This window comes from Hyperolius riggenbachi, chromosome 1 (assembly GCF_040937935.1).
Source record: "Hyperolius riggenbachi isolate aHypRig1 chromosome 1, aHypRig1.pri, whole genome shotgun sequence".
Classification (NCBI taxonomy): Eukaryota; Metazoa; Chordata; class Amphibia; order Anura; family Hyperoliidae; genus Hyperolius; species Hyperolius riggenbachi.
This window is the reverse complement of record NC_090646.1, coordinates 354,089,115-354,109,062: the sequence shown is the minus strand read 5'-3', so window position 1 is coordinate 354,109,062 and position 19,948 is coordinate 354,089,115. Positions and strand designations below refer to the sequence as shown.

Below are 19,948 nucleotides of genomic sequence, written 5' to 3'. Positions count from 1 at the left end.
CTACTGTTCCTTTTAACAAATTCCGTTATCACTTCCTCTGCTTTGAACACAGATTTTATATGGCAGGACTTGATGTTTCATGTGCAGTTCATTCATTTTGCCACCTATACAGATTTTCCTGAAATAATTGTTTACAATGTGTGTAAAGCAACAGTTTGCTCATATAAGGACTATGAAAAAAGGGTAAAATGTAAATACACCAACGTATTTCTGTCACTGGCACCAAATAATAGCTGGTGACAGACAGCTATGTGTTTAAGTTCATGAGCTGATGCACAGAAGTAATTTGAAAGATTTTGCTAACTGGCCCCAAAGACTCTTAACGAGGCCAATAAAAGAAAATTCCTCTCCCTGCTGAGAACCCCACACATTTCCCGGATATATCTTTCCAGAGGGCTCCGTCTGGACTGTGGAATGCCCAGGACGCAGTGTGCCATGGGGTTCTGGAGACACCATGCTGCCTCCCTCCTGATTTAACCACGCCTGTAAGCTTGTGCTGTAACATCTTCAGGTCTGGACGGAACTGTTATATAACAATTACAAACCACAGTCAGTTTGTGCTTATGGGCAAAGGCTATTTCTTTACTTGATCACAAAGAGCCTCACTTCATAGGCATTAAGGTAAAACTCCACACCATTAGAAAATGCTGCAAAGCTCAGTACAGCCACGCTGGTTCATATATGCGAGAGCAGCCACAAACTTCTGAGCGAGGAGGATGTGGGAAGCCTTTAAACATGTGGACCTCACAGGTTTGCTTTAAAGTAGCCATATATTTCGAGATTTTACCAGTCAGTATCTGGCAAATTCAGTCACTCTGATCGAGTCTGCCAGAAGTCTATGTCTGAACATGTCAGATGATGACTTGCATCAATTTTCAGTGAAAATTGATAAAAATGATTGAACTGTTCAGAAAGAAAATCTATCAACGTGGGTTGGGGCAGGAGCAGTAGTAGATTTACAGCTCATAGGGTTTGGCTACCTGTACATAGGGTTTGGCTACCTGAACATATCACCTATTTCCTAGGATTTCACATTGTTTTTCCCAACCCTTGTGCACAAAAACAAGGTTCGGCAATAACAGTGTAGCTCATAGCATTTTTAAAGTATACCTAAAGGGAAAAAAGTGCCCCAAATGCGTACTTAACTAAGTAGAGGGAAGCCGGAGGGAATTCAGAGGCTTCCCCCATCCCCCTCACCTCCACTGATGCAGTGCTGTGATTACCCAAACCTTTTTGTCAAAGGCTTGTCCAAGAGTTTGTGCGGCCCATTCGTGAACAAGCGCAGCTGCACTGTGATTCCCTGCATAACCGCGGAGATCTTTATCCCCCTCAAATCCACTTTCAAAGTCGCAGATTTTGCTGCCCGGGGGAGGCAGAGCTTTGTGCTGTAGTTCTGCCTCCAGTCCATTCAATCCCCGCTGATAGCCACCTCTCCCTGCCGCTCTCAGTGAAAGAAAACTGAGAGGGGCGTGGAGAGGCAGTGATCAGCGGTGATTGAATGGACTGGAGGCAGAACTACAGCACAAAGCTCTGCCTTCTCCAGGAAGGACCGGAGGATTCTGAAATAAAAAAAAGTATTTTTTTTACACTTCAGACTCTCTTTAAAAGACAACTGAAGTGAGAAGAATATGGAGGCTGCCATATTTATTTCCTGTTAAACAATACCACTTGCCTGTCAGCCCTGCTGATCCATTTGGCTGCAGTAGCGTCTGATTCACACCAGAAAACAAGCATGTGGCTAATCTTGTCGGATCTGACAATGTCAGAAACACCTGATCTGATGCATGCTTGTTCAGGGTCTAAAAGTATTACAGGCAGAGGATCAGCAGGGCTGCCTGGCAACTGGTATTGCTTAAAAGGCAATTAATAGGGCAGCCATATCCTTCTCACTTCAGTTGTCCCTTAACAGAAAGTAAGCAATGGCACTTTAAATATTTTTTTCACTTTGAGTAAAGTTCTTGTTAGACTATCTTGTATTTTACATGTCGCCTAAGCACTGTAGAAGGGGTAATTCTCTGTCTACCTTCATGTGGTAAACCGAGCAATTACTGTTTACAGTCAAATTAAACAAACTATGTTCTTCAAACTGATCAGCTAGGGGACATTTTCAAGGGACGCTTGATCTGACCCAATTCAATCCAGATGTCTGACACCATGCAGACCTCTAGGAAGTTATAAAACCAGTTCCCACCAGAACAGATCAGTCATCATATTTCCTCTAAAATCAGTGGCGTAGCTAAGAAGCTGTGGGCCCCAGTGCAAGTTTTGCATTGGGGCCCCCCAAGCATGCTAAACATAACAATTGATACGGCGCACCAAATCCAATCAAGGAAAATCACAATGTCAGAGGTGCAAGAAGGGGATGGGAAGCCGTGTGTTAATGATCACTACTATTCAAATCAACTATAGAAGTGATTATTACAAGCACAGGACCAATAAAGAGCTAGTAATGTAGTTGTGAGTGGGCCCCATGGGCCCCAATGCGGTGGCTACCTCTGCAACCCCTATTGCTATGCCACTGTCTAAAATGCACATTAAATACCTTACACCCAGCAGGAGAGCTGGAGGCTTTCCGAACATATGATAGAGGCTGCTCTGAGGAATGATTTGTCTTCCTCTGGACATGCTTTACTGAATTCCCCAAATACCAACATTTAAAAACATTTAAAGCAATTAGATGGAAAATAGGCTGCAGGCATGTTTTATACTACATTAATATAAGAGAAAACTACAGCAAAGCAAGTGGGGGTACTCAGCAGGCTTACATGTAAAAGCAAAGATCCAGAACACAACTGATATGCATTACCTGTTCCAAACTCTCGATGTCCGCTCGGAAGCCTGAAAGCAGCGCAAGCTCCAGTACGGCCATGTTAGAAGCACCTGAATGAAGCCACCTGGACAAAAAGAAAGGTCGGTCATCCATCCTTCTCACTTGGACTGCATATGTAGATGTTGTTTGTAATCTTTATGCAACCAGTAAAACGTAATTACTCTAAGCTCTCCTATCATGGAAACTCAGTCCAAATGTATACAGAAATTGTAGGGAAGGACGTCTGGCAGTATCTCTGTCACACTGGTAAAGGAAGTAGATTCCACTAGTGGAGACAAGGACAGCAAAAAAACTAGCCAGGAGAGGAAAGAATAACTGTCATTGTCCCGGTTTTACTGGGACAGGAAGAGAATAGCCCCAGCAGTAACACAGAAAAAAAGAAATATTAGCCTAAGAGAATGCCCGTCAGCATCATTGTTACACCGGAATAGGAGCAAGATTTCTCAAACAGTTGTGAAATGTTGTCCCATTCATGTCTGGTTGGTAAGGCGTTAAAGGAAACCTGAGCAGACGCCGTGGGCATGCATATAAGTATACCCACGTCTATTTGGTAAAGAGGAGACACTCACTGGCCCCTTATCTAATCGCTCCTCCTCCCAGGCTGGCCACTATCAATTTCATTGGATCTGCGACTCAGACGTAAAGTTGTGCTGTGACCCGGAATAAGAAGCCTGCGGGTCCTCTCTGCGCATGCACAGGCTTCCTGGCTTATTCCTCCCCTCCACACGTGAACCGCAATATGACACGTGGCAGAGGGAGGGGGAAGAAGTCAGGAAGCCTGCACATTCACAGAGAAGACCCGCAGGCTTCCTATTAGGGTTAAAACAGTAGTAGAGGTATGAACTTAACATCCCCACTCTACTTAAAGTGTAACTGTCGGGTATAAAATCAAAAATCAATTCTTTATTTTTATCTAATAAATAAGTAATAAGGATGCTAACCAGGCAATCCAAAAGTTAAAATCCCTTTTCTTGTTGATAAATTACCCGGTTTTCCCAACTCTTATTTGGTACACACAAAATTTGGTACACACAAATTAAGTTGCAGGGCATGCTGGGTTGTCCTTTTTGCTTCTCTACTTCTCCTCAGACTTACCTAATGCAGCCTGATTGGCTGAAGCCTCTTTCCCTCCTGTTCTCCCTTCCCACACATCTGTTCCTCTCTGATTGACTAATATTTCTCATGCTGAGACAATGCACTTTCTATATTGGAGGGTGGGCAATGCATACACAACCGGGCAGAGGAGAGTAAGGGAGGAAATTACATCAGGATTGGCTTCAAAATAGTCACAGTTAAAATGGGAAATGCTAAGGAGGATTTTCTCTTTTTTTTGCTGAAGAAAAATCAGTAAAATCAAAACGTGGACAGTGCAATACATATGTTATGTAAGTAGAACAAGTATTTACAGTATCTACTTATATATGCTTTTTTTGTATGGCTGACAGCTCCTCTTTAAAAGCAGGGAAAAATATGAAACAAAAAGGAAGCCATACCTGGTGCAAGCCTCCAGTGTCACTTTATATTCCTGATGGTCCTGATGAGATCCTGGGTCATCATCATCAGGAAGAGCTCTCTCTCTCAGAAGTGTTTCTGATCGTGCTGCTTGGCGACGAGTCCTTCCAGGTTTTGGCTCTTTGAGATGCACCAGAAGCTGGAAGGCCGGTTTAGCCACTGGGTCTGGAACATTGTAATGGACATCGATCTGGAGAGAGATAAGACTAAATTAGGACTAGCTCAAGAATTTCACAAGCGTGATAAAAACTCAATCAGGCAACAAACATGCTGTATTATACAAAACAAGACTATTAGTGTTTACTGAACATGTATCTATTGAAACTCAGGCCTGCAATGGATGGATTTCAATGTGTCTGTATTCATGAAATGTGAAGGCTTAAAACATGTTAAAGGACAACTTTCAATAAACATGTTTTTTTTAAATATGGGAATAGCTTGCCTAGGTGGTCCTAAGTACTGCTGTAAACCTATCCCTGCTTGACTCTGCTTTTCCTTTCCTGTTATAAAAGTGTTTTCAAAAACTCCCTTTCATTCACTGATGGCATTGGGAGCAGTGGATCAGCTTATTTGCATAGGTTGTAATATCACCCTTCCTACATCTATTAACTCTGTGTGTCTACTTTACTTTAGCCAGTGTTCATTCTGTTCGTTTTCTCTCTCTGCATGTGCTGTCCAGATAAGATGCTGGGCTCCCAAATAGAGCTGAAGTGTCTGAGGAGAATGCATTGAAACCCTTGTACCACTAAAGCAGAAAATGAGTAAAAATTATCTGCTAATTGTGAAACTTCATACCAAGAAAGGCTAAACATCTTCCTCTGTACCTTTCTGAGGAGTGCAGAGAGCAGCACTGGCTGCTGTTACATTTCACATAAAACAAACTTACCTCTGCTAATGGATTGATCCAATGCAGCTAAAACTCACACAAAGTAACACACAGCATTTGGCTTTATTTTTTAACATGCAAAGTAGAAAAATGCTTACACAGCTATTAATAATTCTTAGACATTATTTGTACATTGTAGCTTTATAACACTTGGCTATTGATAGTTGTACTTTAAAGAGAACCCGAGGTGGGTTTGTGAAATCCTATTAGGACACAGAGGCATATTCTGTATACAATGACCAGCCAGCCTCTGTGTCCTTCCATAGTGCATCCAGCCCCTCCTCCCCAGGCTCTGCTGTCCCCCATTTATAAAAAGCAACAGGCTAGTGACGCACAGATTGTCGCTAGCCTGTTATTTACCTCTGCCCTGCCACTCACCACCATTTCCCTTCTTCCTGTACAGTGCGGCTCCCCACCTGTGTCCCCCTCCCTCCCCGCCTCCGTAAGCTTCCTCCAATCAGCTTATGGAGGCGGGGAGGGAAGGGACACAGGCGGGGAGCCGTGCTATACAGGAGGCGGGGGAGCGGCGGTGAGTGGCAGGGCATAGGTAAGTAACAGGCTAGCGACAATCTGCGTGTCGCTAGCCTGGCGCTCTTTACATTGGGGGACAGCAGACCCCGAGGGGAGGGGGGCTGGACGCACTACAGAAGGGCACAGAGACTGGTCATTGTATACAGAATATGCCTCTGTGTCCTAATAGGATTTCACAAACCCACCTTCTCTTTAAAGGAATACTGTAGGGGGGTCAGGGGAAAATGAGTTAAACTTACTCGGGGCTTCTAACGGTCCCCCGCAGACATCCTGTGTTGGCGCAGCCACTCACCAATGCTCCGGCCCCGCCTCCGGTTCACTTCTGGAATTTCAGACTTTAAAGTCTGAAAACCACTGCGCCTGCGTTGCCGTGTCCTCGATCCCGCTGATGTCATCAAGAGCGCACAGCGCAGGCCCAGTATGGTCTGTGTCTGCGCAGTACACTCCTGGTGACATCAGCGGGAGCGAAGACACGGGCGTGCAGGCGCAGTGGTTTTCTGACTTTAAAGTCAGAAATTCCAGAAGTGAACTGGAGGCGGGGCCGGAGCATCGGTAAATGGCTGCGCCAACACAGAATGTCTGCGAGGGACCATTAGAAGCCCCGGGTAAGTTCAACTCATTTTCCCCCGACCCCCCTACAGTATCCCTTTAAGCTTGTCAATATAAGGCAAGTACTCAGCATTTTGAGCACCCTCTCTTTATCTCTCCTCTGCTGTCCCAAAACTGTAGACACTAACATACTTACTGCTCTCTTTTTACTGCAGAGTGCTACAAAATATTATGTTATTTTGTTACTAAAATGTATTAACAATAATGATACTTTTTGCTATGCTTAATTACCATAAGATCTCTGCAGAGTGTATTCATGAATGATAAAGGTAAGGAACATTTTGACACAGAATGATCTAACGACTAAGTAATATGGAATTATATTTCTCATTAACTTTAAATTCTTGTTCAGGTTGGACACTGTGTTTTTCTGTTAAGCCATTGTTTACATTCTAGTAATGACAGCAGTTCTGGCTTCATGCACAATCAGATGTACCAGTTCCTCATCTCACTGAACGTAACCTTGCAGCTCCGTATTCTACTGTAAATTAGCAGCTGACACAAGTGTTTCTGCCTATATGAATATTGTCATGATAGTATTTTGCCCTTTTCATTCTCAGCCTGCCCAGACTAGCCTCAATGCTTCTGTCTAGATACTGGCTTAGATACTCAACCGTAGTGGTCACTTTTTCAATGCATTTAACTTTTCCCACAGTTCATAAAGGAGGTGTGAAGAGTTGCCATGACATAACCTTTAAAGGATAGATATAAAAAAAACAATTACATGTAAATAGTTCATTGAAGTATTGAGTAATTGGGCTAATTGAATAAAAAAAAAAAGTGAAAAGTACACTCGTTGTTTATATGTAAATCCATATGGACCCAAACATTTTGACAAAAGCCTTTTTTTTAGTTATACATTTTTTATGCCCACCTGCATTAAACAGCAACCTTCTCCTTTTGCACTGACAAACAATCCGGTCGGAATAGTGGGAATCTGCATGCAAAAACATAAGAAACGTTATTTATGGAAATCATTATCACTGATTACAAGTCATTTGGGGCTTTTTTCATGGCAAGGAAATTCAGGAAAAGCCAAGCTTAGAAGCAAATGTGTGTGTGTGCGTGTGTGCGTGTGTGCGTGTGTGCGTGTGTGCGTGTGTGCGTGTGTGCGTGTGTGCGTGTGTGCGTGTGTGTGTGTGTGTGTGTGTGTGTGTGTGTGTGTGTGGATTTTTCGCTTTCCCTGGATAGATATATGTCACTACGATCCAAAAATACACTGCAGTTCTCTCATTAGTACAAGTGTGCTGAGACAGTGTAGGTCTCTTTCTGATTTCAATCTAAGCTCAGACTGACAACAATGTTTGTGTATACCTAGAAAAAGTGAGCACCTTACTTCAAATTGAGGTGATTGACCTGCATTGAAACTAATGATAGAGTAACAGCTGAACTGAAGTCAAAACTTCATCTAAACAACACCATACTCATCTAACAGTGGAAGGATAAGCAATGAAACATATCTATAAATTACAATCGCCTATTACAAGCATGCATGAAGAAATATGTGTGCTCATGTGAAGACTACAGATTTTTCATACATATTTAGATTAGTCCATCTCTAATCACATCTAAAGCCCCATCTACACCATACAATTTTTTGTTCGATTGGAATCCGTCATGTCCGATCAGGATTCGATTCGATTCAATCGGCAGTGTGATCGATTTGCCATTGTTTTGCAATGACAATTGACCACACTATCGAATCGCGATCGGACATGTTGGATTGGATCAAATCGAATCACACAAAAAATTGTATGATGTAGATGGGGCTTAACAAAAAGTTATAATAAGGATTATGATCCCTTTTGGGAAGCAGTTGTGAAAGAGATAACTAAAACTCACATCAGGTTCCCAATTGAGGTTTTGTATTCCTACAAAAGTGGAAGTCCTATTCATTTCTGCCACTAATAAATCCCAGGTCTTTTTAAGTACATTATGTTCCATAATCGGTAAGTTAAAATCACCCTAATCTTACTGCTTGGTTTATTACGGGACGTGCATTTTGCTCTGAACTTACCGTAGCTTTCTGCAGAATCTTCTTGTTTAGCCTATGCAGTTCAAATGTCTCCTGATAGTCCAAATTGGTGGATGCCAAAGATATTGTAAGGTTAACGCCACCAATATACGACAGGATTGCATATTCTGCCAGAGCCTGAAGAGCTACACATGTGTCCTAGGTGAAACAACAACAATATTTTAAAGCCATATCAACAGATGGATTTTGGCAAAATGTTTAAAATAATAATTACGTGACACTTATGATATGCAGGGCTGTCTGAAAATGTATCTGATGTACCTAGAAATGATTAGATGTTTTTAACAAATGTAAAAAATTCAATTTGAAAGACCGGGCCACTAAACTCTATATAATACATCAGGCCTATCTGACACCTAGCAGACTGGCTAAATACAACCCAACGGCAAAAGATACCTGTCCAAAATGTGGGTCTAGAGCTCCCTCGTTTTATCATCCTATCTGGGAGTGCCCACCGGTCGCAGCCTTTTGGCTTCAAATTGTGAATTTCCTACATGACCGCATGGGGTGCCCGGTTACCCTTAACCCCCCTCCTCTGTGTGTTGGGCATATTTGACGATGATGAAATACGTGCTTGTACTAAGATGTTGATAGGAGAGACCCCATTTGCCACTCAGCAAGAAATTGCATTACACTGGCTATCACCTAATCCTCCTCTATTGGCCTGTTGGATACAAACTGGTTTATACACATAGAGCAGCAATTTCACCTAATCTGGGATGTCTGGAAGGATTCATTTTATTCTTAACTGCAAATAATAACGTACACAGCCTGTTTTGCAACCGAGCATGAAGGGGTGGTTGGATGGAGGTAGGGGTGAGTAAATAAAGGTCGCACAGCTTTGTACTACATCAAAAGATACAAAGCTAGAAGTAGTGGTCCTGATCAATATTCCGAGAGATCCCTGCAGAAATCTGATCAAAGAAAGGAGTTCCTCACCATAAGAGGGGTTAAGATACAGAACATCTTACCAGTAGTTATGGCAAATGTAGTAATTGCCTTTGGGTACTTTACTAATTATGAGCTTGGGTACTTTACTAATTTTGAAGGGTATCCACTACAGCAGAGGTCAGGAACCTTCTTGCCTGAGAGAGCCATAATACGGCACATATTTTAAAATTTAATTCCGTGAGAGCCATACAATACTGTATGTTTCAAACTGGCACAGTGCGCATGCGCAGCAGAGGGCTCACGTCCCTGTTGCCATGGTGATGTGTATACAGTTGATCTGCCGGGCAGCGAATGTCAAACACGTCTTCAGCTTCTCTTGAGTTTCAGCAACATCAGAAATTTTCCAGAGATCCAGGCAGGAGAATTACCGACTAACAGCTTGTACTATTAGCTAGCTGACTTGGGGGTTGGTTCACTTTGTAGGATGAGATCTCCGCACTTTGGCCCAATAGACTGCTTGTCAAGTGACAGGCAGCCTAATGGGCCATTCAAAGTGCGGGGATTTCCTCCTAAAAGTCACTGGACCTGGCAGGGTCCAGAGTGGGACAATTGGAGCAGCCGTTAGTTTTGGGGTAGTGAGTAAGTTAGTAGTGCATGCTACAGCAGTAGTGTGCCTGCTTTAAAAATGTTACTTGCACTGCCACACTATGCTGCGCTGCTTGAGCACTGTAGCTTAGTGAATCAACCCCTACTGATTTGTATGGGAGCCAGATGCAGCCATCAAAAGATCCACATGTGGCTCCCGAGCCATAGGTTCCCTACCCCTGCACTACAGCTATGTCTGCTAGTTGTGGGAAGATCCAGTCAGAGACATAGTTTCTGCCATTGTGTTTTTTTCTCCTCTGAACTGAGGTGCATTGTGGTTGAACTTAATGGGCACATTTGTTTTCAATCTAAATAACTATGCAATGCAACTATGTAAATATATTGGGCTTGATTCACAAAGCGGTGCTAACTGTTAGCACGCCTGTGAAAACCCCCTTAGCACGTCTAGACCAGCTTTTCGTGCGCAAAACTTTGTGCGCGTAAAACTTTACACGCGTAAAACTTTACGCGCGCACTGCACAGACCGCAGGGCGCTCCGTGCGAAATGCCCATTAAAGCCTATGGGACTTAGCGCGCGCAGAAGACTTTGCGCGCACAAAACTTTACGCGCGATCTGATTGAGAAATCCGGTGCTAACCTACTTAGCACCCTGGTTAGCACGTCTAAAGACTTTAGACGTGCTAAGTAGGTTAGCACTGCTTTGTGAATCAAGCCCATTGTAGTTTAAGAAGGTACTCTAGATACTACAAACCAAATTACATATGTGAGGTAATGCTTGTGTTTCTCAACATTCTTATTCATTCATCCATGAACACTTAAGCAATCATTTGGAAAAAGTCCAAGCGGTCAGATGAGTTGCTGCAAAAACAGAAAGTGTTCAGCAAAGAATAACAGTAAATCCTCCAACCCCTGAAAAGAGCAGATAAATGCTTTACAGACCACTTTCTACAAGCGACCATATGCAGGTAGATTCTGGCTAAAATATATAAACAATAGATTCACGTCAACTGAAAACACGTTCGGTTGACATTTCAGCATTTGATCTTGATTCCTCCAGAAGCCTAACCATGGTTTGAATTGGTGGTCTGCTAGTTTTGTACTGCCTTATGCAAAACAAATAAATGCTATTCAGCTAAGGTTGAAGACATATTTTAGGGGTTATGTTAAAAATATAGAGACATCTTCTTTATGACTCCATATAAATACATGCATACATAATGTAAATGCTTAAGTGGAACCCTTGCAACAAAAATAGATAGTTAATATGACACAAAGGTTGGTGTTGAAAAAGTAAAGTCAGAACATGACTGATATATCTGCTTCTTGGTTTCTTATTCTATTTATTATAATCTCAGTCTTTTGTTGCAGTAAAGCTATTTATTGTTTTTCCAAGTTAAAGAGAGTATAACAAAGTACAGACAACGTTACAAGTTAAGGTGCTTCTCTAGGCCTATTTACTCTGACTAATTGTGTATAAATGCAGGTACTAAATCTTAAGCACGATGGTTACTTCTTTCCTCAAGATGGAGGCTTGGTGGAGTCTGCTCTCTGCATTCCTGCTGATGGAATCTTTCTGCTGGAATCTTGCTTATGGAAATCTCATGGAATCGTATGGAGTCTAGCTTCTGGGATCTTATGGAAGCTCCCTTTCTGCCTCAAGATTACTTCTTAAATAGTTATGAAACTCCTTCATTCATATACACACACCCACACGACCACCTCCAGCTCAGGTGTCATTCTGCCCCCCTTTCTTCCCAGTTATGTCATCTTTGGACCTCTAGGTCACATTATAACCTCACCTATGAAGTCCTGGGATGTTGGCTGCAAGGTGTCTTCTGTGCACCAGGGGCACTGTGACCACACTAGTTTGGGTTGACTCCTTTGACTTGAGCTTGCCCGAAGGCCTTAACAGGACAGTTAAACATTTTGTTTGGGTGTTGCCTTAGTCTGATTGTGCAGAGGCTTCACTGCCAACCCTCAACTGAAAATCTATTATTTTAACAGGGATCCTTGTTTTTGTAAACAGAAACAGAGCATGCTGGTTTATAGAAAGCTGTTCATTCACCTGCGGCTGACCTGGTCCACTCTGCGTTCAATACTCAAGATAAAATAATATCCAACAATGACCAAGCTTTAGGTTCTAAAGTGGAAGTGATAGATGGTGGTTAAGGAACTAATGTGAAGCCTGATTAAAAGTTCCAAGTTAAACATCATCCTTAGGCATTGGCCTCGGTGAATTGGGATAACTGGGAAAGTGGAGACTGTAAAAAAGCTCCTTGGCAGGCAGGTGGAGAATGAGCTACACCCATGATTCCTGGAGATGAGAGAGTGCACAGTGATAGATGATCAACAGGGTCAGCCTCAAGAAGAAATTCAAGGATAATGGCTATGGAGAAATGGCATTTGGATTTTGTACTCAGGAGACCATTAACTACTCCTATTATGGTTATTTCAGTGTAATTGTCTGAGTAAAAAACAAATTGAATGGGGTTAAACAAGGAGTTAGTACAGAGATAGACAATTCTAAATGGATGTAGGCTTTAAGTAATTTGGAGGTGAAGAGAACAAACATAAGAAATTTAAAACGCATGGGGGAGGGCACTCGATGAATACAATAACAGAGGCATGAAAGCAATTCACTGCCATTACAGATGTTGGTGGAGCGTTCATTATCAATAGTATTCATTGCAATTTCTGAATCTACAGTAACTTGTTTATGTTGTGTTAGTATTTAGTATTTAAAGGACAACTGTAGGGAGGCTGCCATGTTTTTTTTTCCTTTTGTGCAATACCACTTGCCTGGCTGTCCTGCTGATTCTCTGTCTCTATACTTTTAGCCATAGACCCTGAACAAGCATGCAGCAGATCAGGTGTTTCCGACATTAATGTTGGAAATTACAAGATTAGCTGCATGCCTGTTTCTGGTGTTATTCAGACACTACTACATTCTAATAGATCAGCAGGGCTGCCAGGCAGCTTAAAGGGAACCTAAACTGAGAAGGAAATAGATTTTTCCTTTTAAAATAATACCAGTTGCCTGACTCTCCTGCTGATCCTGTGTCTCTAATACTTTCATCCACAGCCTCTGAACAAGCATGCAGATCAGGTGCTCGGACTGAAGTCAGACTGGATTAGCTGCATGCTTGTCTCAGGTCTGTGATTCAGCCACTACTACAGCCAAAGAGATCAGCAGGACTGCCAGGCACTTGGTAATTGTTTAAAAGGAATCATCCATATCCCTGTCAGTTTAGGTTCCCTTTAAGGGGGAATAAATATGGCAGCTTCTATATAGATCTCGCTACAGTTGTCCTTTAACCTGTGTGGAACAGGTGAGGTTCGATCAGGTGTTAAAGTGGCCAAAAGCAAGATGATATTGCTAGCAAACGTGAGGACTTTGATCAAATCTACCAATGATTTACTATGGCATACCTAACTTGAATACTTTTAACTTACTTTGGACAAGTTATCAGTTGAAAGGCTGAATGCCCTCTGTGATCATTTTTTCTCAAGTGGGCGGTGAGATGGCGTGGTGGCGGAAAAATGCTGCATAACTTTGTACTGTAACCATAGTCACTATGGTCAATAAGATGCTAATAATTCTGGCTTTAATGTAGCATTAATATTAACCGTATGCAACTGGGGAGAGATAGGCCACAGCAACTCAATTCATTTTAACCACTTAACGACCGCCTAACGCCGATAGGCGTCAGCGGGTCGTTAGTGGTATAGCATGGAAACGGCCGCTCGATCGAGCGGCCTTTCCATGCTAGTTCACGGAGACTGCCTCCGTGAACAGTGTGCGAGCCGCCGATCGCGGCTCGCACGCATAATGTAAACATCCGGAGAAGAAATCCCCGCTGTTTACATCACACGGCGCTGCTGCGCAGCAGCGCCGTGACGTAGATCGGCGATCCCCGGCCAATCAGAAGCCTATCCTATCCAGCGCAGGACGGAACTCCGTCCTGCGCCGCTCACAGGGTAAGGGAGAGGGAGGGAAAGCCGGGGAGGGTGGAAAGCGCTGCGGAGGGGGGCTTTGAAGAGCCCCCCTCGGAAAGTGCGGGTAGCCGGCGGCGATCAGACCCCCCCAGCAGAACATCCCCCTAGTGGGGAAAAAAAGGGGGAAGTCTGATCGCCCTGGCACATACGTGATCGGTGCTGCGGGCTGTAGAGCCCCCGCAGCACCGATCACTGCAATATCCCCTGGTCCTTAAAGACGTAAACGATGACTTGCCAGACTGGAACGTTTGTCACACATTCATGGTTAGTGTTTGTCAGGGATTAGATACAGGAACATGTTTGATTGTCAAAATAACAATGGTTTATGGTAATAGTTTTTAATGAGTGACTAACCTGTGTGGAGGAAAAGCCCCCCAGGGCATTACGCTGCTGAGAAAGCCATTTTACTACTGGAAGAGCAGATGCAACATCTCCAAGGAGGGTGTAGGTTAGCAGACCATATGCTGTCATTTCCACTTCAGCTGAGATCACTAATAAAAAGTCACATAACTTGATAAAGTAAGAGGAACTATAGTGAAAATAACAAATAAAATTGCCTATTTTTTTACAATATACTTATTTATGAATGTCCATTGTACATTTTTCCTTATCACAGGTGGTTTAATCCTGAAGGGTGATCTCTGCTGAGCGTTTTTTTTTACTGAGAGTTCCAAAGCCAGTACAAAATATACCTGGTCTCCCAGAATGCTTGGGGAGGGGGGTATTCCACATAGCAAAGCAGTCTAGACTAAATATCACTGGGAGGGCAGGGCTACATTCCCTATACAACAATATTTAGACACAGAATTGTTTCTGATATTGAACCAGGAGAAATATGTATCCTGGTTAATTTACCGCCGCATAACCCGGATATCCGCGGATATTGCGGATATCCGGATCCAAAATTCTGTAACCAAGGAGATGACGTCCTGGAGCCAATCAGAGGGCTCCCAGCAGTAGCCCTAGCAAGCAATTACAGAGGGGAACCTTGGCCAGCCCCACCTGACCTCATTGAGCCAATCAGATGGCTCCCAGCCTAAACCGTGGCACCAAATCACAGAAAAGAACTGTGTGTGTGTGTGTGTGTGTACATATATATATACACACACACACACACACACACACACACACACACACACACACACACACACACACACACACACACACACACACACACACACACACACACTGTATATATGCACACATATTATATATATACCTGTATATACTAAAAAAAACAAACACATTTTCCCCCTTTGTATTTCTTCTGCCCTGTGTGACTCTTCAGGGCCACTTTAAAATTTTGTACTGCCCCGTGATGTCACGCCGCACCGCCAATCTGATTGGCCAACGGGTCCCCGGAAGAAGAGCGGGGCTATGGGTATCCCGGTAGCCGGAGCATATTACAGGTAGCCGGGGGGAAAGCCAGGAGTCCCGTAGCACCGATCACGCGCGGGACTCCAAAACTGCACTTAGAACAGGGAATCAGCTAGGCCGACCTGAGCTCGGGCTTACCGCTCGCAGCTCATTTTTCCTACCCCGAGCTCAGGTCGGGCTTACCGCCAGGGACGCTACAGCAGTGTTCCCCAACCCTGTCCTCAAGGAAAACCAACAGTGCGTGTTTTGTGGAAATACACAGAGGTAGATAATCAGCTCTGCTGAGACACTAATTGCCTCACCTGTGCATGTTTGTGGTTTCCTGCAAAACATGCACTGTTGGTGGGCCTTGAGGACAGGGTTGGGGAACTCTGCTTTAAAGCACAGGTGTCGAACTCCAGGCCTGGAGGGCAAAATCCATGCCAGTGTTTAGGATGGATTGAGAAAGAGGAATGTGCTCTACCAGATGGACCACACTTTTCCTGATTCAGACCCATCAATTAATTTGAGCTGTACCAAAAATGTGTGAGGACCTCGGCCCTCGAAAGATCGGTTCGACATCCCTGCTTTAAAGGGATCTTAGCAGCTCCTGGCTTCAAATAGCTGAAAGGGCTGCCATGTTTGAGAAGTTAACCCCACTGCTAACTTTTCACTGCCATTATCCAGGGTTTGGTGTGAAATTCTTCAATTGTGACTTATATTTTCTGTTTAAAGTACAGTGGGGAAGACATATCTCCCTCTCTAATGCTTAATGTGATTGTTTGTAGGTAATTAAGTCTAATTAGGTGACTTCTTATCTGCCTTCCATCTTATGCTGCGCCATCCCTGTGGAGTGGATGGAGGAAGTAGAAGGATTCTGCCTGTAATTAATCCTTAAATGTAAAAAGAGGAGGTAAAATGAAAGTGTTTTTTTTAACAATGAACCACATTCTTAGCATGCATTTTTAATTTGCTATAGAGCTGCCCTGGGAGTTAAAAATGATGCTTGGTTCCCTTTAAAAAAAAGTGCATAAATCTATAAGTTAAATAATCTAAACTAGAGATGAAAGATGTCTTGGTAATAAAAATGCATACTTAAGTACTCAAGCAACCTGTATAGTCATGGTAAAAGTGATCTTATCAGTCAGATGAAGTCTACATACTACACACGCCTTGATAAAGGGGGACCCTGCGTGGCCCCTGAAACAATTGGCGGCTCACTACTTGCGGATATTGACGGCTCAATAAAAGAGCGTGTTTATGAAAATTTGGTGTGCTGATATACTGCTGGACTACTTTGCTTGGTGACATTTGCCTATGTCCCAATATCAAGCACCCAACCTACACTTACAAGGTGTGCCCCTTCACAACTGTACTAGACTACATACTGTAGTGACATCTCATTTTCCTACCTGATTGAGACAGGCCATCATTAAAGCTCATGAAAGTGTCTTCTTCTGCTGTCATAGAGCCGGATAAACTCCAATGAGTGGACCCATCTGAAGTCATAGAAAATGATCCATTAATACAAAATGAAATGTGAGATCATATGATTATTACTGACGGGGCATAACTAGAGATCACCCCCTGCAAAACTTTGGATGGGGCCCCCCTCCCACCATCTCACTTTCTGCACAGGTAAACTGAGCACCAATGTTAGTTAATTGGTTAGTGCACACTTGAATGTGTTTTCTCCATGCAGATACAAGCAGACAGCAGTGAAGCACTGTATGCATTTTCTCTATCCATTACATTCGCTTCTGTGATAAAATGTGCATGTTTTCACACATACAGTCACACATTGGGGTTGATTCACTAAACTATGACAAATAGCATGCCTTATCAGAGATAGCACGCCTTATCAGAGGTAACACACCTTATCAGAGTAACATACCAAGCGATACAAACCCGCAGGGGCTCAGGGCAGGACGAGTGCCATTGCCAATTAGCAGGCATAAGTTCATAGCGCTCGCTATGCTACTCTGATAAGGCATGTTAACTTTTATAAGGCGTGTTATCTCTGATAAAGCTTGCTATTTGTCATAGCACAGTTTAGTGAATCAACCCCATGGTGTGCAGAAAATGCATACAGAAATCCGACAGACAAGTGTGCTCCCAGCCTTAGCTTATTACACTCACTCTGTCAATCTCTGATGGAGCAGAACTGGCTCTGCAGACTCCTCCAGCATCACTAGCGTACACAGCACTTGGGGAGGGGTAGAGAGGTTGGTGGCTGGGTGCTGTACACAAGAGGCTGCTGCACACTGAATAGGGACTGTCTGCAAATCTTTGCCTGCAAAACTTTGTATGATTCCTTTTCAGTGGCTGAGCAGATGCAGTCATTAGAACAATTGTGTAGAGAGCAGAAATCTTTTTCTCTCTGTGCCCTTAGTTGTAGTCTCTCAGGACAGGGAAAATAAACTTCTTCCCCATGGGGCCCCCTGTGGCTGCATCCCCCTGTATGGTCTATTGTTACGCCCTTGATAATTGAAGCCTTGTCTCTACTTATTCATGAACACACTTTGTGTACCTTGTGTTATGGCCATGCTGTTCAGCCTCCTGAGAGCAGCCGGAGCATATGTACTACGTAGCAAAGTCAGAGCATAAGCTGTCAGGGCGGTAGTGTATGGATCGTCAGCCGAATGCAAACATGACTCCAAATATACTTTGGCTTTAGACACAGCCAGTCTTTCTTCCTGGAAAAAATAACCACACAATTAGAACTGCTTCTTGTAGGAGGGCTTTTCAGTCTCCTTTAGTCCCCTATACTTTCCAAGTGTTTCTGGGTCACCATAAGATACCTGTATATTCTGTTGTACTGATCCTAGAGTCATAGAGTCATATCAATCCCTGTCATGCACTGATGAAGACCAAAAGTCAAAACAGGCTGTTTGCATGTTGGGTTCATGTGGCTCTGTAAAATGTACAAGCTATAGGCTTCCTATACACCAGCGGTCCTGGATGTAAGCCTGGCTTTAGGGGCAAAAATAGATAATTTGAATATGCAAGAGTGATGTATCATGGGAAACCACAGTTGCTCACTTAGGCTAGGTTCACAGTGCGCTATTGCAGTCATAAAGGCTGCATTGTATCCTAACTTCCTGCATGCAGGGTGTTTACCCCATAATGCCATAATCTGTTAGCAGTACAGTTAAGCATAATTTTCATTGACTGTATGCTTCACTGTATGCGACGCAACGTTCGGATAACATGCGGTGGCTCTTTCCCATTGCATTGTATTGCATTCTTCCTGTTACAGGGAATGCAACTCTCACTGTGAACCTAGCCTTAAAGCTCAATTATCGCAAATACCTTCTGTTTTACAATGATGAGTGTGACCTGCAATGGATACTGGAATAGACTAATACAAAGGGCTTGATTCACAAAGCGGTGCTAACTGTTAGCACGCTTGTGAAAAGCCCCGTATCACGCCTAAAAATCCTTAGCGCTCGCTATTAGTGCTTGCGCGCAAAGCACCGCACGCAAAGGTTGCACCCATGCGATGTTAAGGTCGCATCCAATGCGGCATTATAGCCGCATAGGGTGCGCAGTTTTCGTCGCACCCGATGCAACGTTTCGTGCGCACCGGCCTTTGAGTGCGGTACTTTGCGCGCGATCTGATTCAGCTTGGTGCGTGCTAACTACTTAGCACCCTAGTTAGCCAACTCAAAGCCTTTAGGCGTGCTAACTAGGTTAGCACCGAATAGTGAATCAGGCCCAAAGTCTGCATGTAGCGAGTTATAATAACATGATCAGTTACAACACAGTACTGTGAACAGGCCCATAGAGTTGTATGGGCAGTGAGTTGACATGCAGAATTATTCTGCAACGCATCTGAGCAGTGTGAATAGGCCCTAAGTGCAAGTTGCATAGAAATCATTTATTTAATAGAACATTTTATCCTAGGACAGCTGTATAGTTCATCATATATGTATGTGTACATATGTATTTTATATTTTACAGTTTTTCACAGTAGTGGTCCTTTAAATGAAATATGTGTTGGAGCATTTTGAACAAGCCTACCATGATTTTCAGTGGCTGAATCATGTAAGGAATGTTATTGTGTAAGAACAAAACACTGACACTGTGGAAATGTATGAAAATCATGTGCTAACATTTTGTATTGTAAACTGTAACTGTTACATTTGGTATGTTGTGAAATCCTATTGAATAAAATTAGTTCAGTATGCCACGCTCAAGACATTTTTAGAACTTTTGTATGAAAATGAGTAACAGATGTCTTGTGGAGATAAATCAACCTTCAACAGCTATTCTTGTTGCTTAAATGTCCTGGTATAATGGTAAACAACAAATGTGTTATTTTCATAAGGATTTTTGAGGCCGGTTTTACACCTGGCCGGTGCCATGCCCCGCCCCGCTGCATTGCACCACATCGCACAAAACGTCAATTATATGACCCTGTGGCAGAGTCCCCTGAAAGGGTCATATGCAAAGCGCTGTCCCGCAGCACACACCTCACCCAGTGACGGACTCCCTGTGCTGGACAGGAAGCACGTCACTGGGATTCCCAAATTCCCATTATTCTGTGTAGGCGCACCACACCACTGCCATCGACATTTTTAAATCTGCTGCGTCGCCCATCATCTTACATTACTTCCTGCGCAACGCAACGGGATACATTTGCTAGGCCCCACTGCCTTGCATTGCCATTGCATGACCCTGCAGTAAAACAGGG

The 19,948-nt window shown here is 43.3% G+C and overlaps 1 protein-coding gene across 1 annotated transcript in view; it reads right to left on the bottom strand.

Moving 5' to 3' along the window:
* CPAMD8 (C3 and PZP like alpha-2-macroglobulin domain containing 8) overlaps positions 1–19,948 on the bottom strand; it is a 174,155-nt gene that overhangs the window by 46,915 nt on the left and 107,292 nt on the right. Inside the window, exons 30-36 of the mRNA XM_068234159.1 lie at positions 17,783–17,948; positions 16,665–16,751; positions 14,251–14,387; positions 8,386–8,541; positions 7,243–7,305; positions 4,324–4,532; positions 2,807–2,894 (exon numbers count right to left, since the gene is read on the bottom strand). Of these exons, the coding sequence (XP_068090260.1) occupies positions 2,807–2,894; positions 4,324–4,532; positions 7,243–7,305; positions 8,386–8,541; positions 14,251–14,387; positions 16,665–16,751; positions 17,783–17,948 (906 nt within the window). The remainder of the gene's footprint in view (positions 1–2,806; positions 2,895–4,323; positions 4,533–7,242; positions 7,306–8,385; positions 8,542–14,250; positions 14,388–16,664; positions 16,752–17,782; positions 17,949–19,948) is intronic.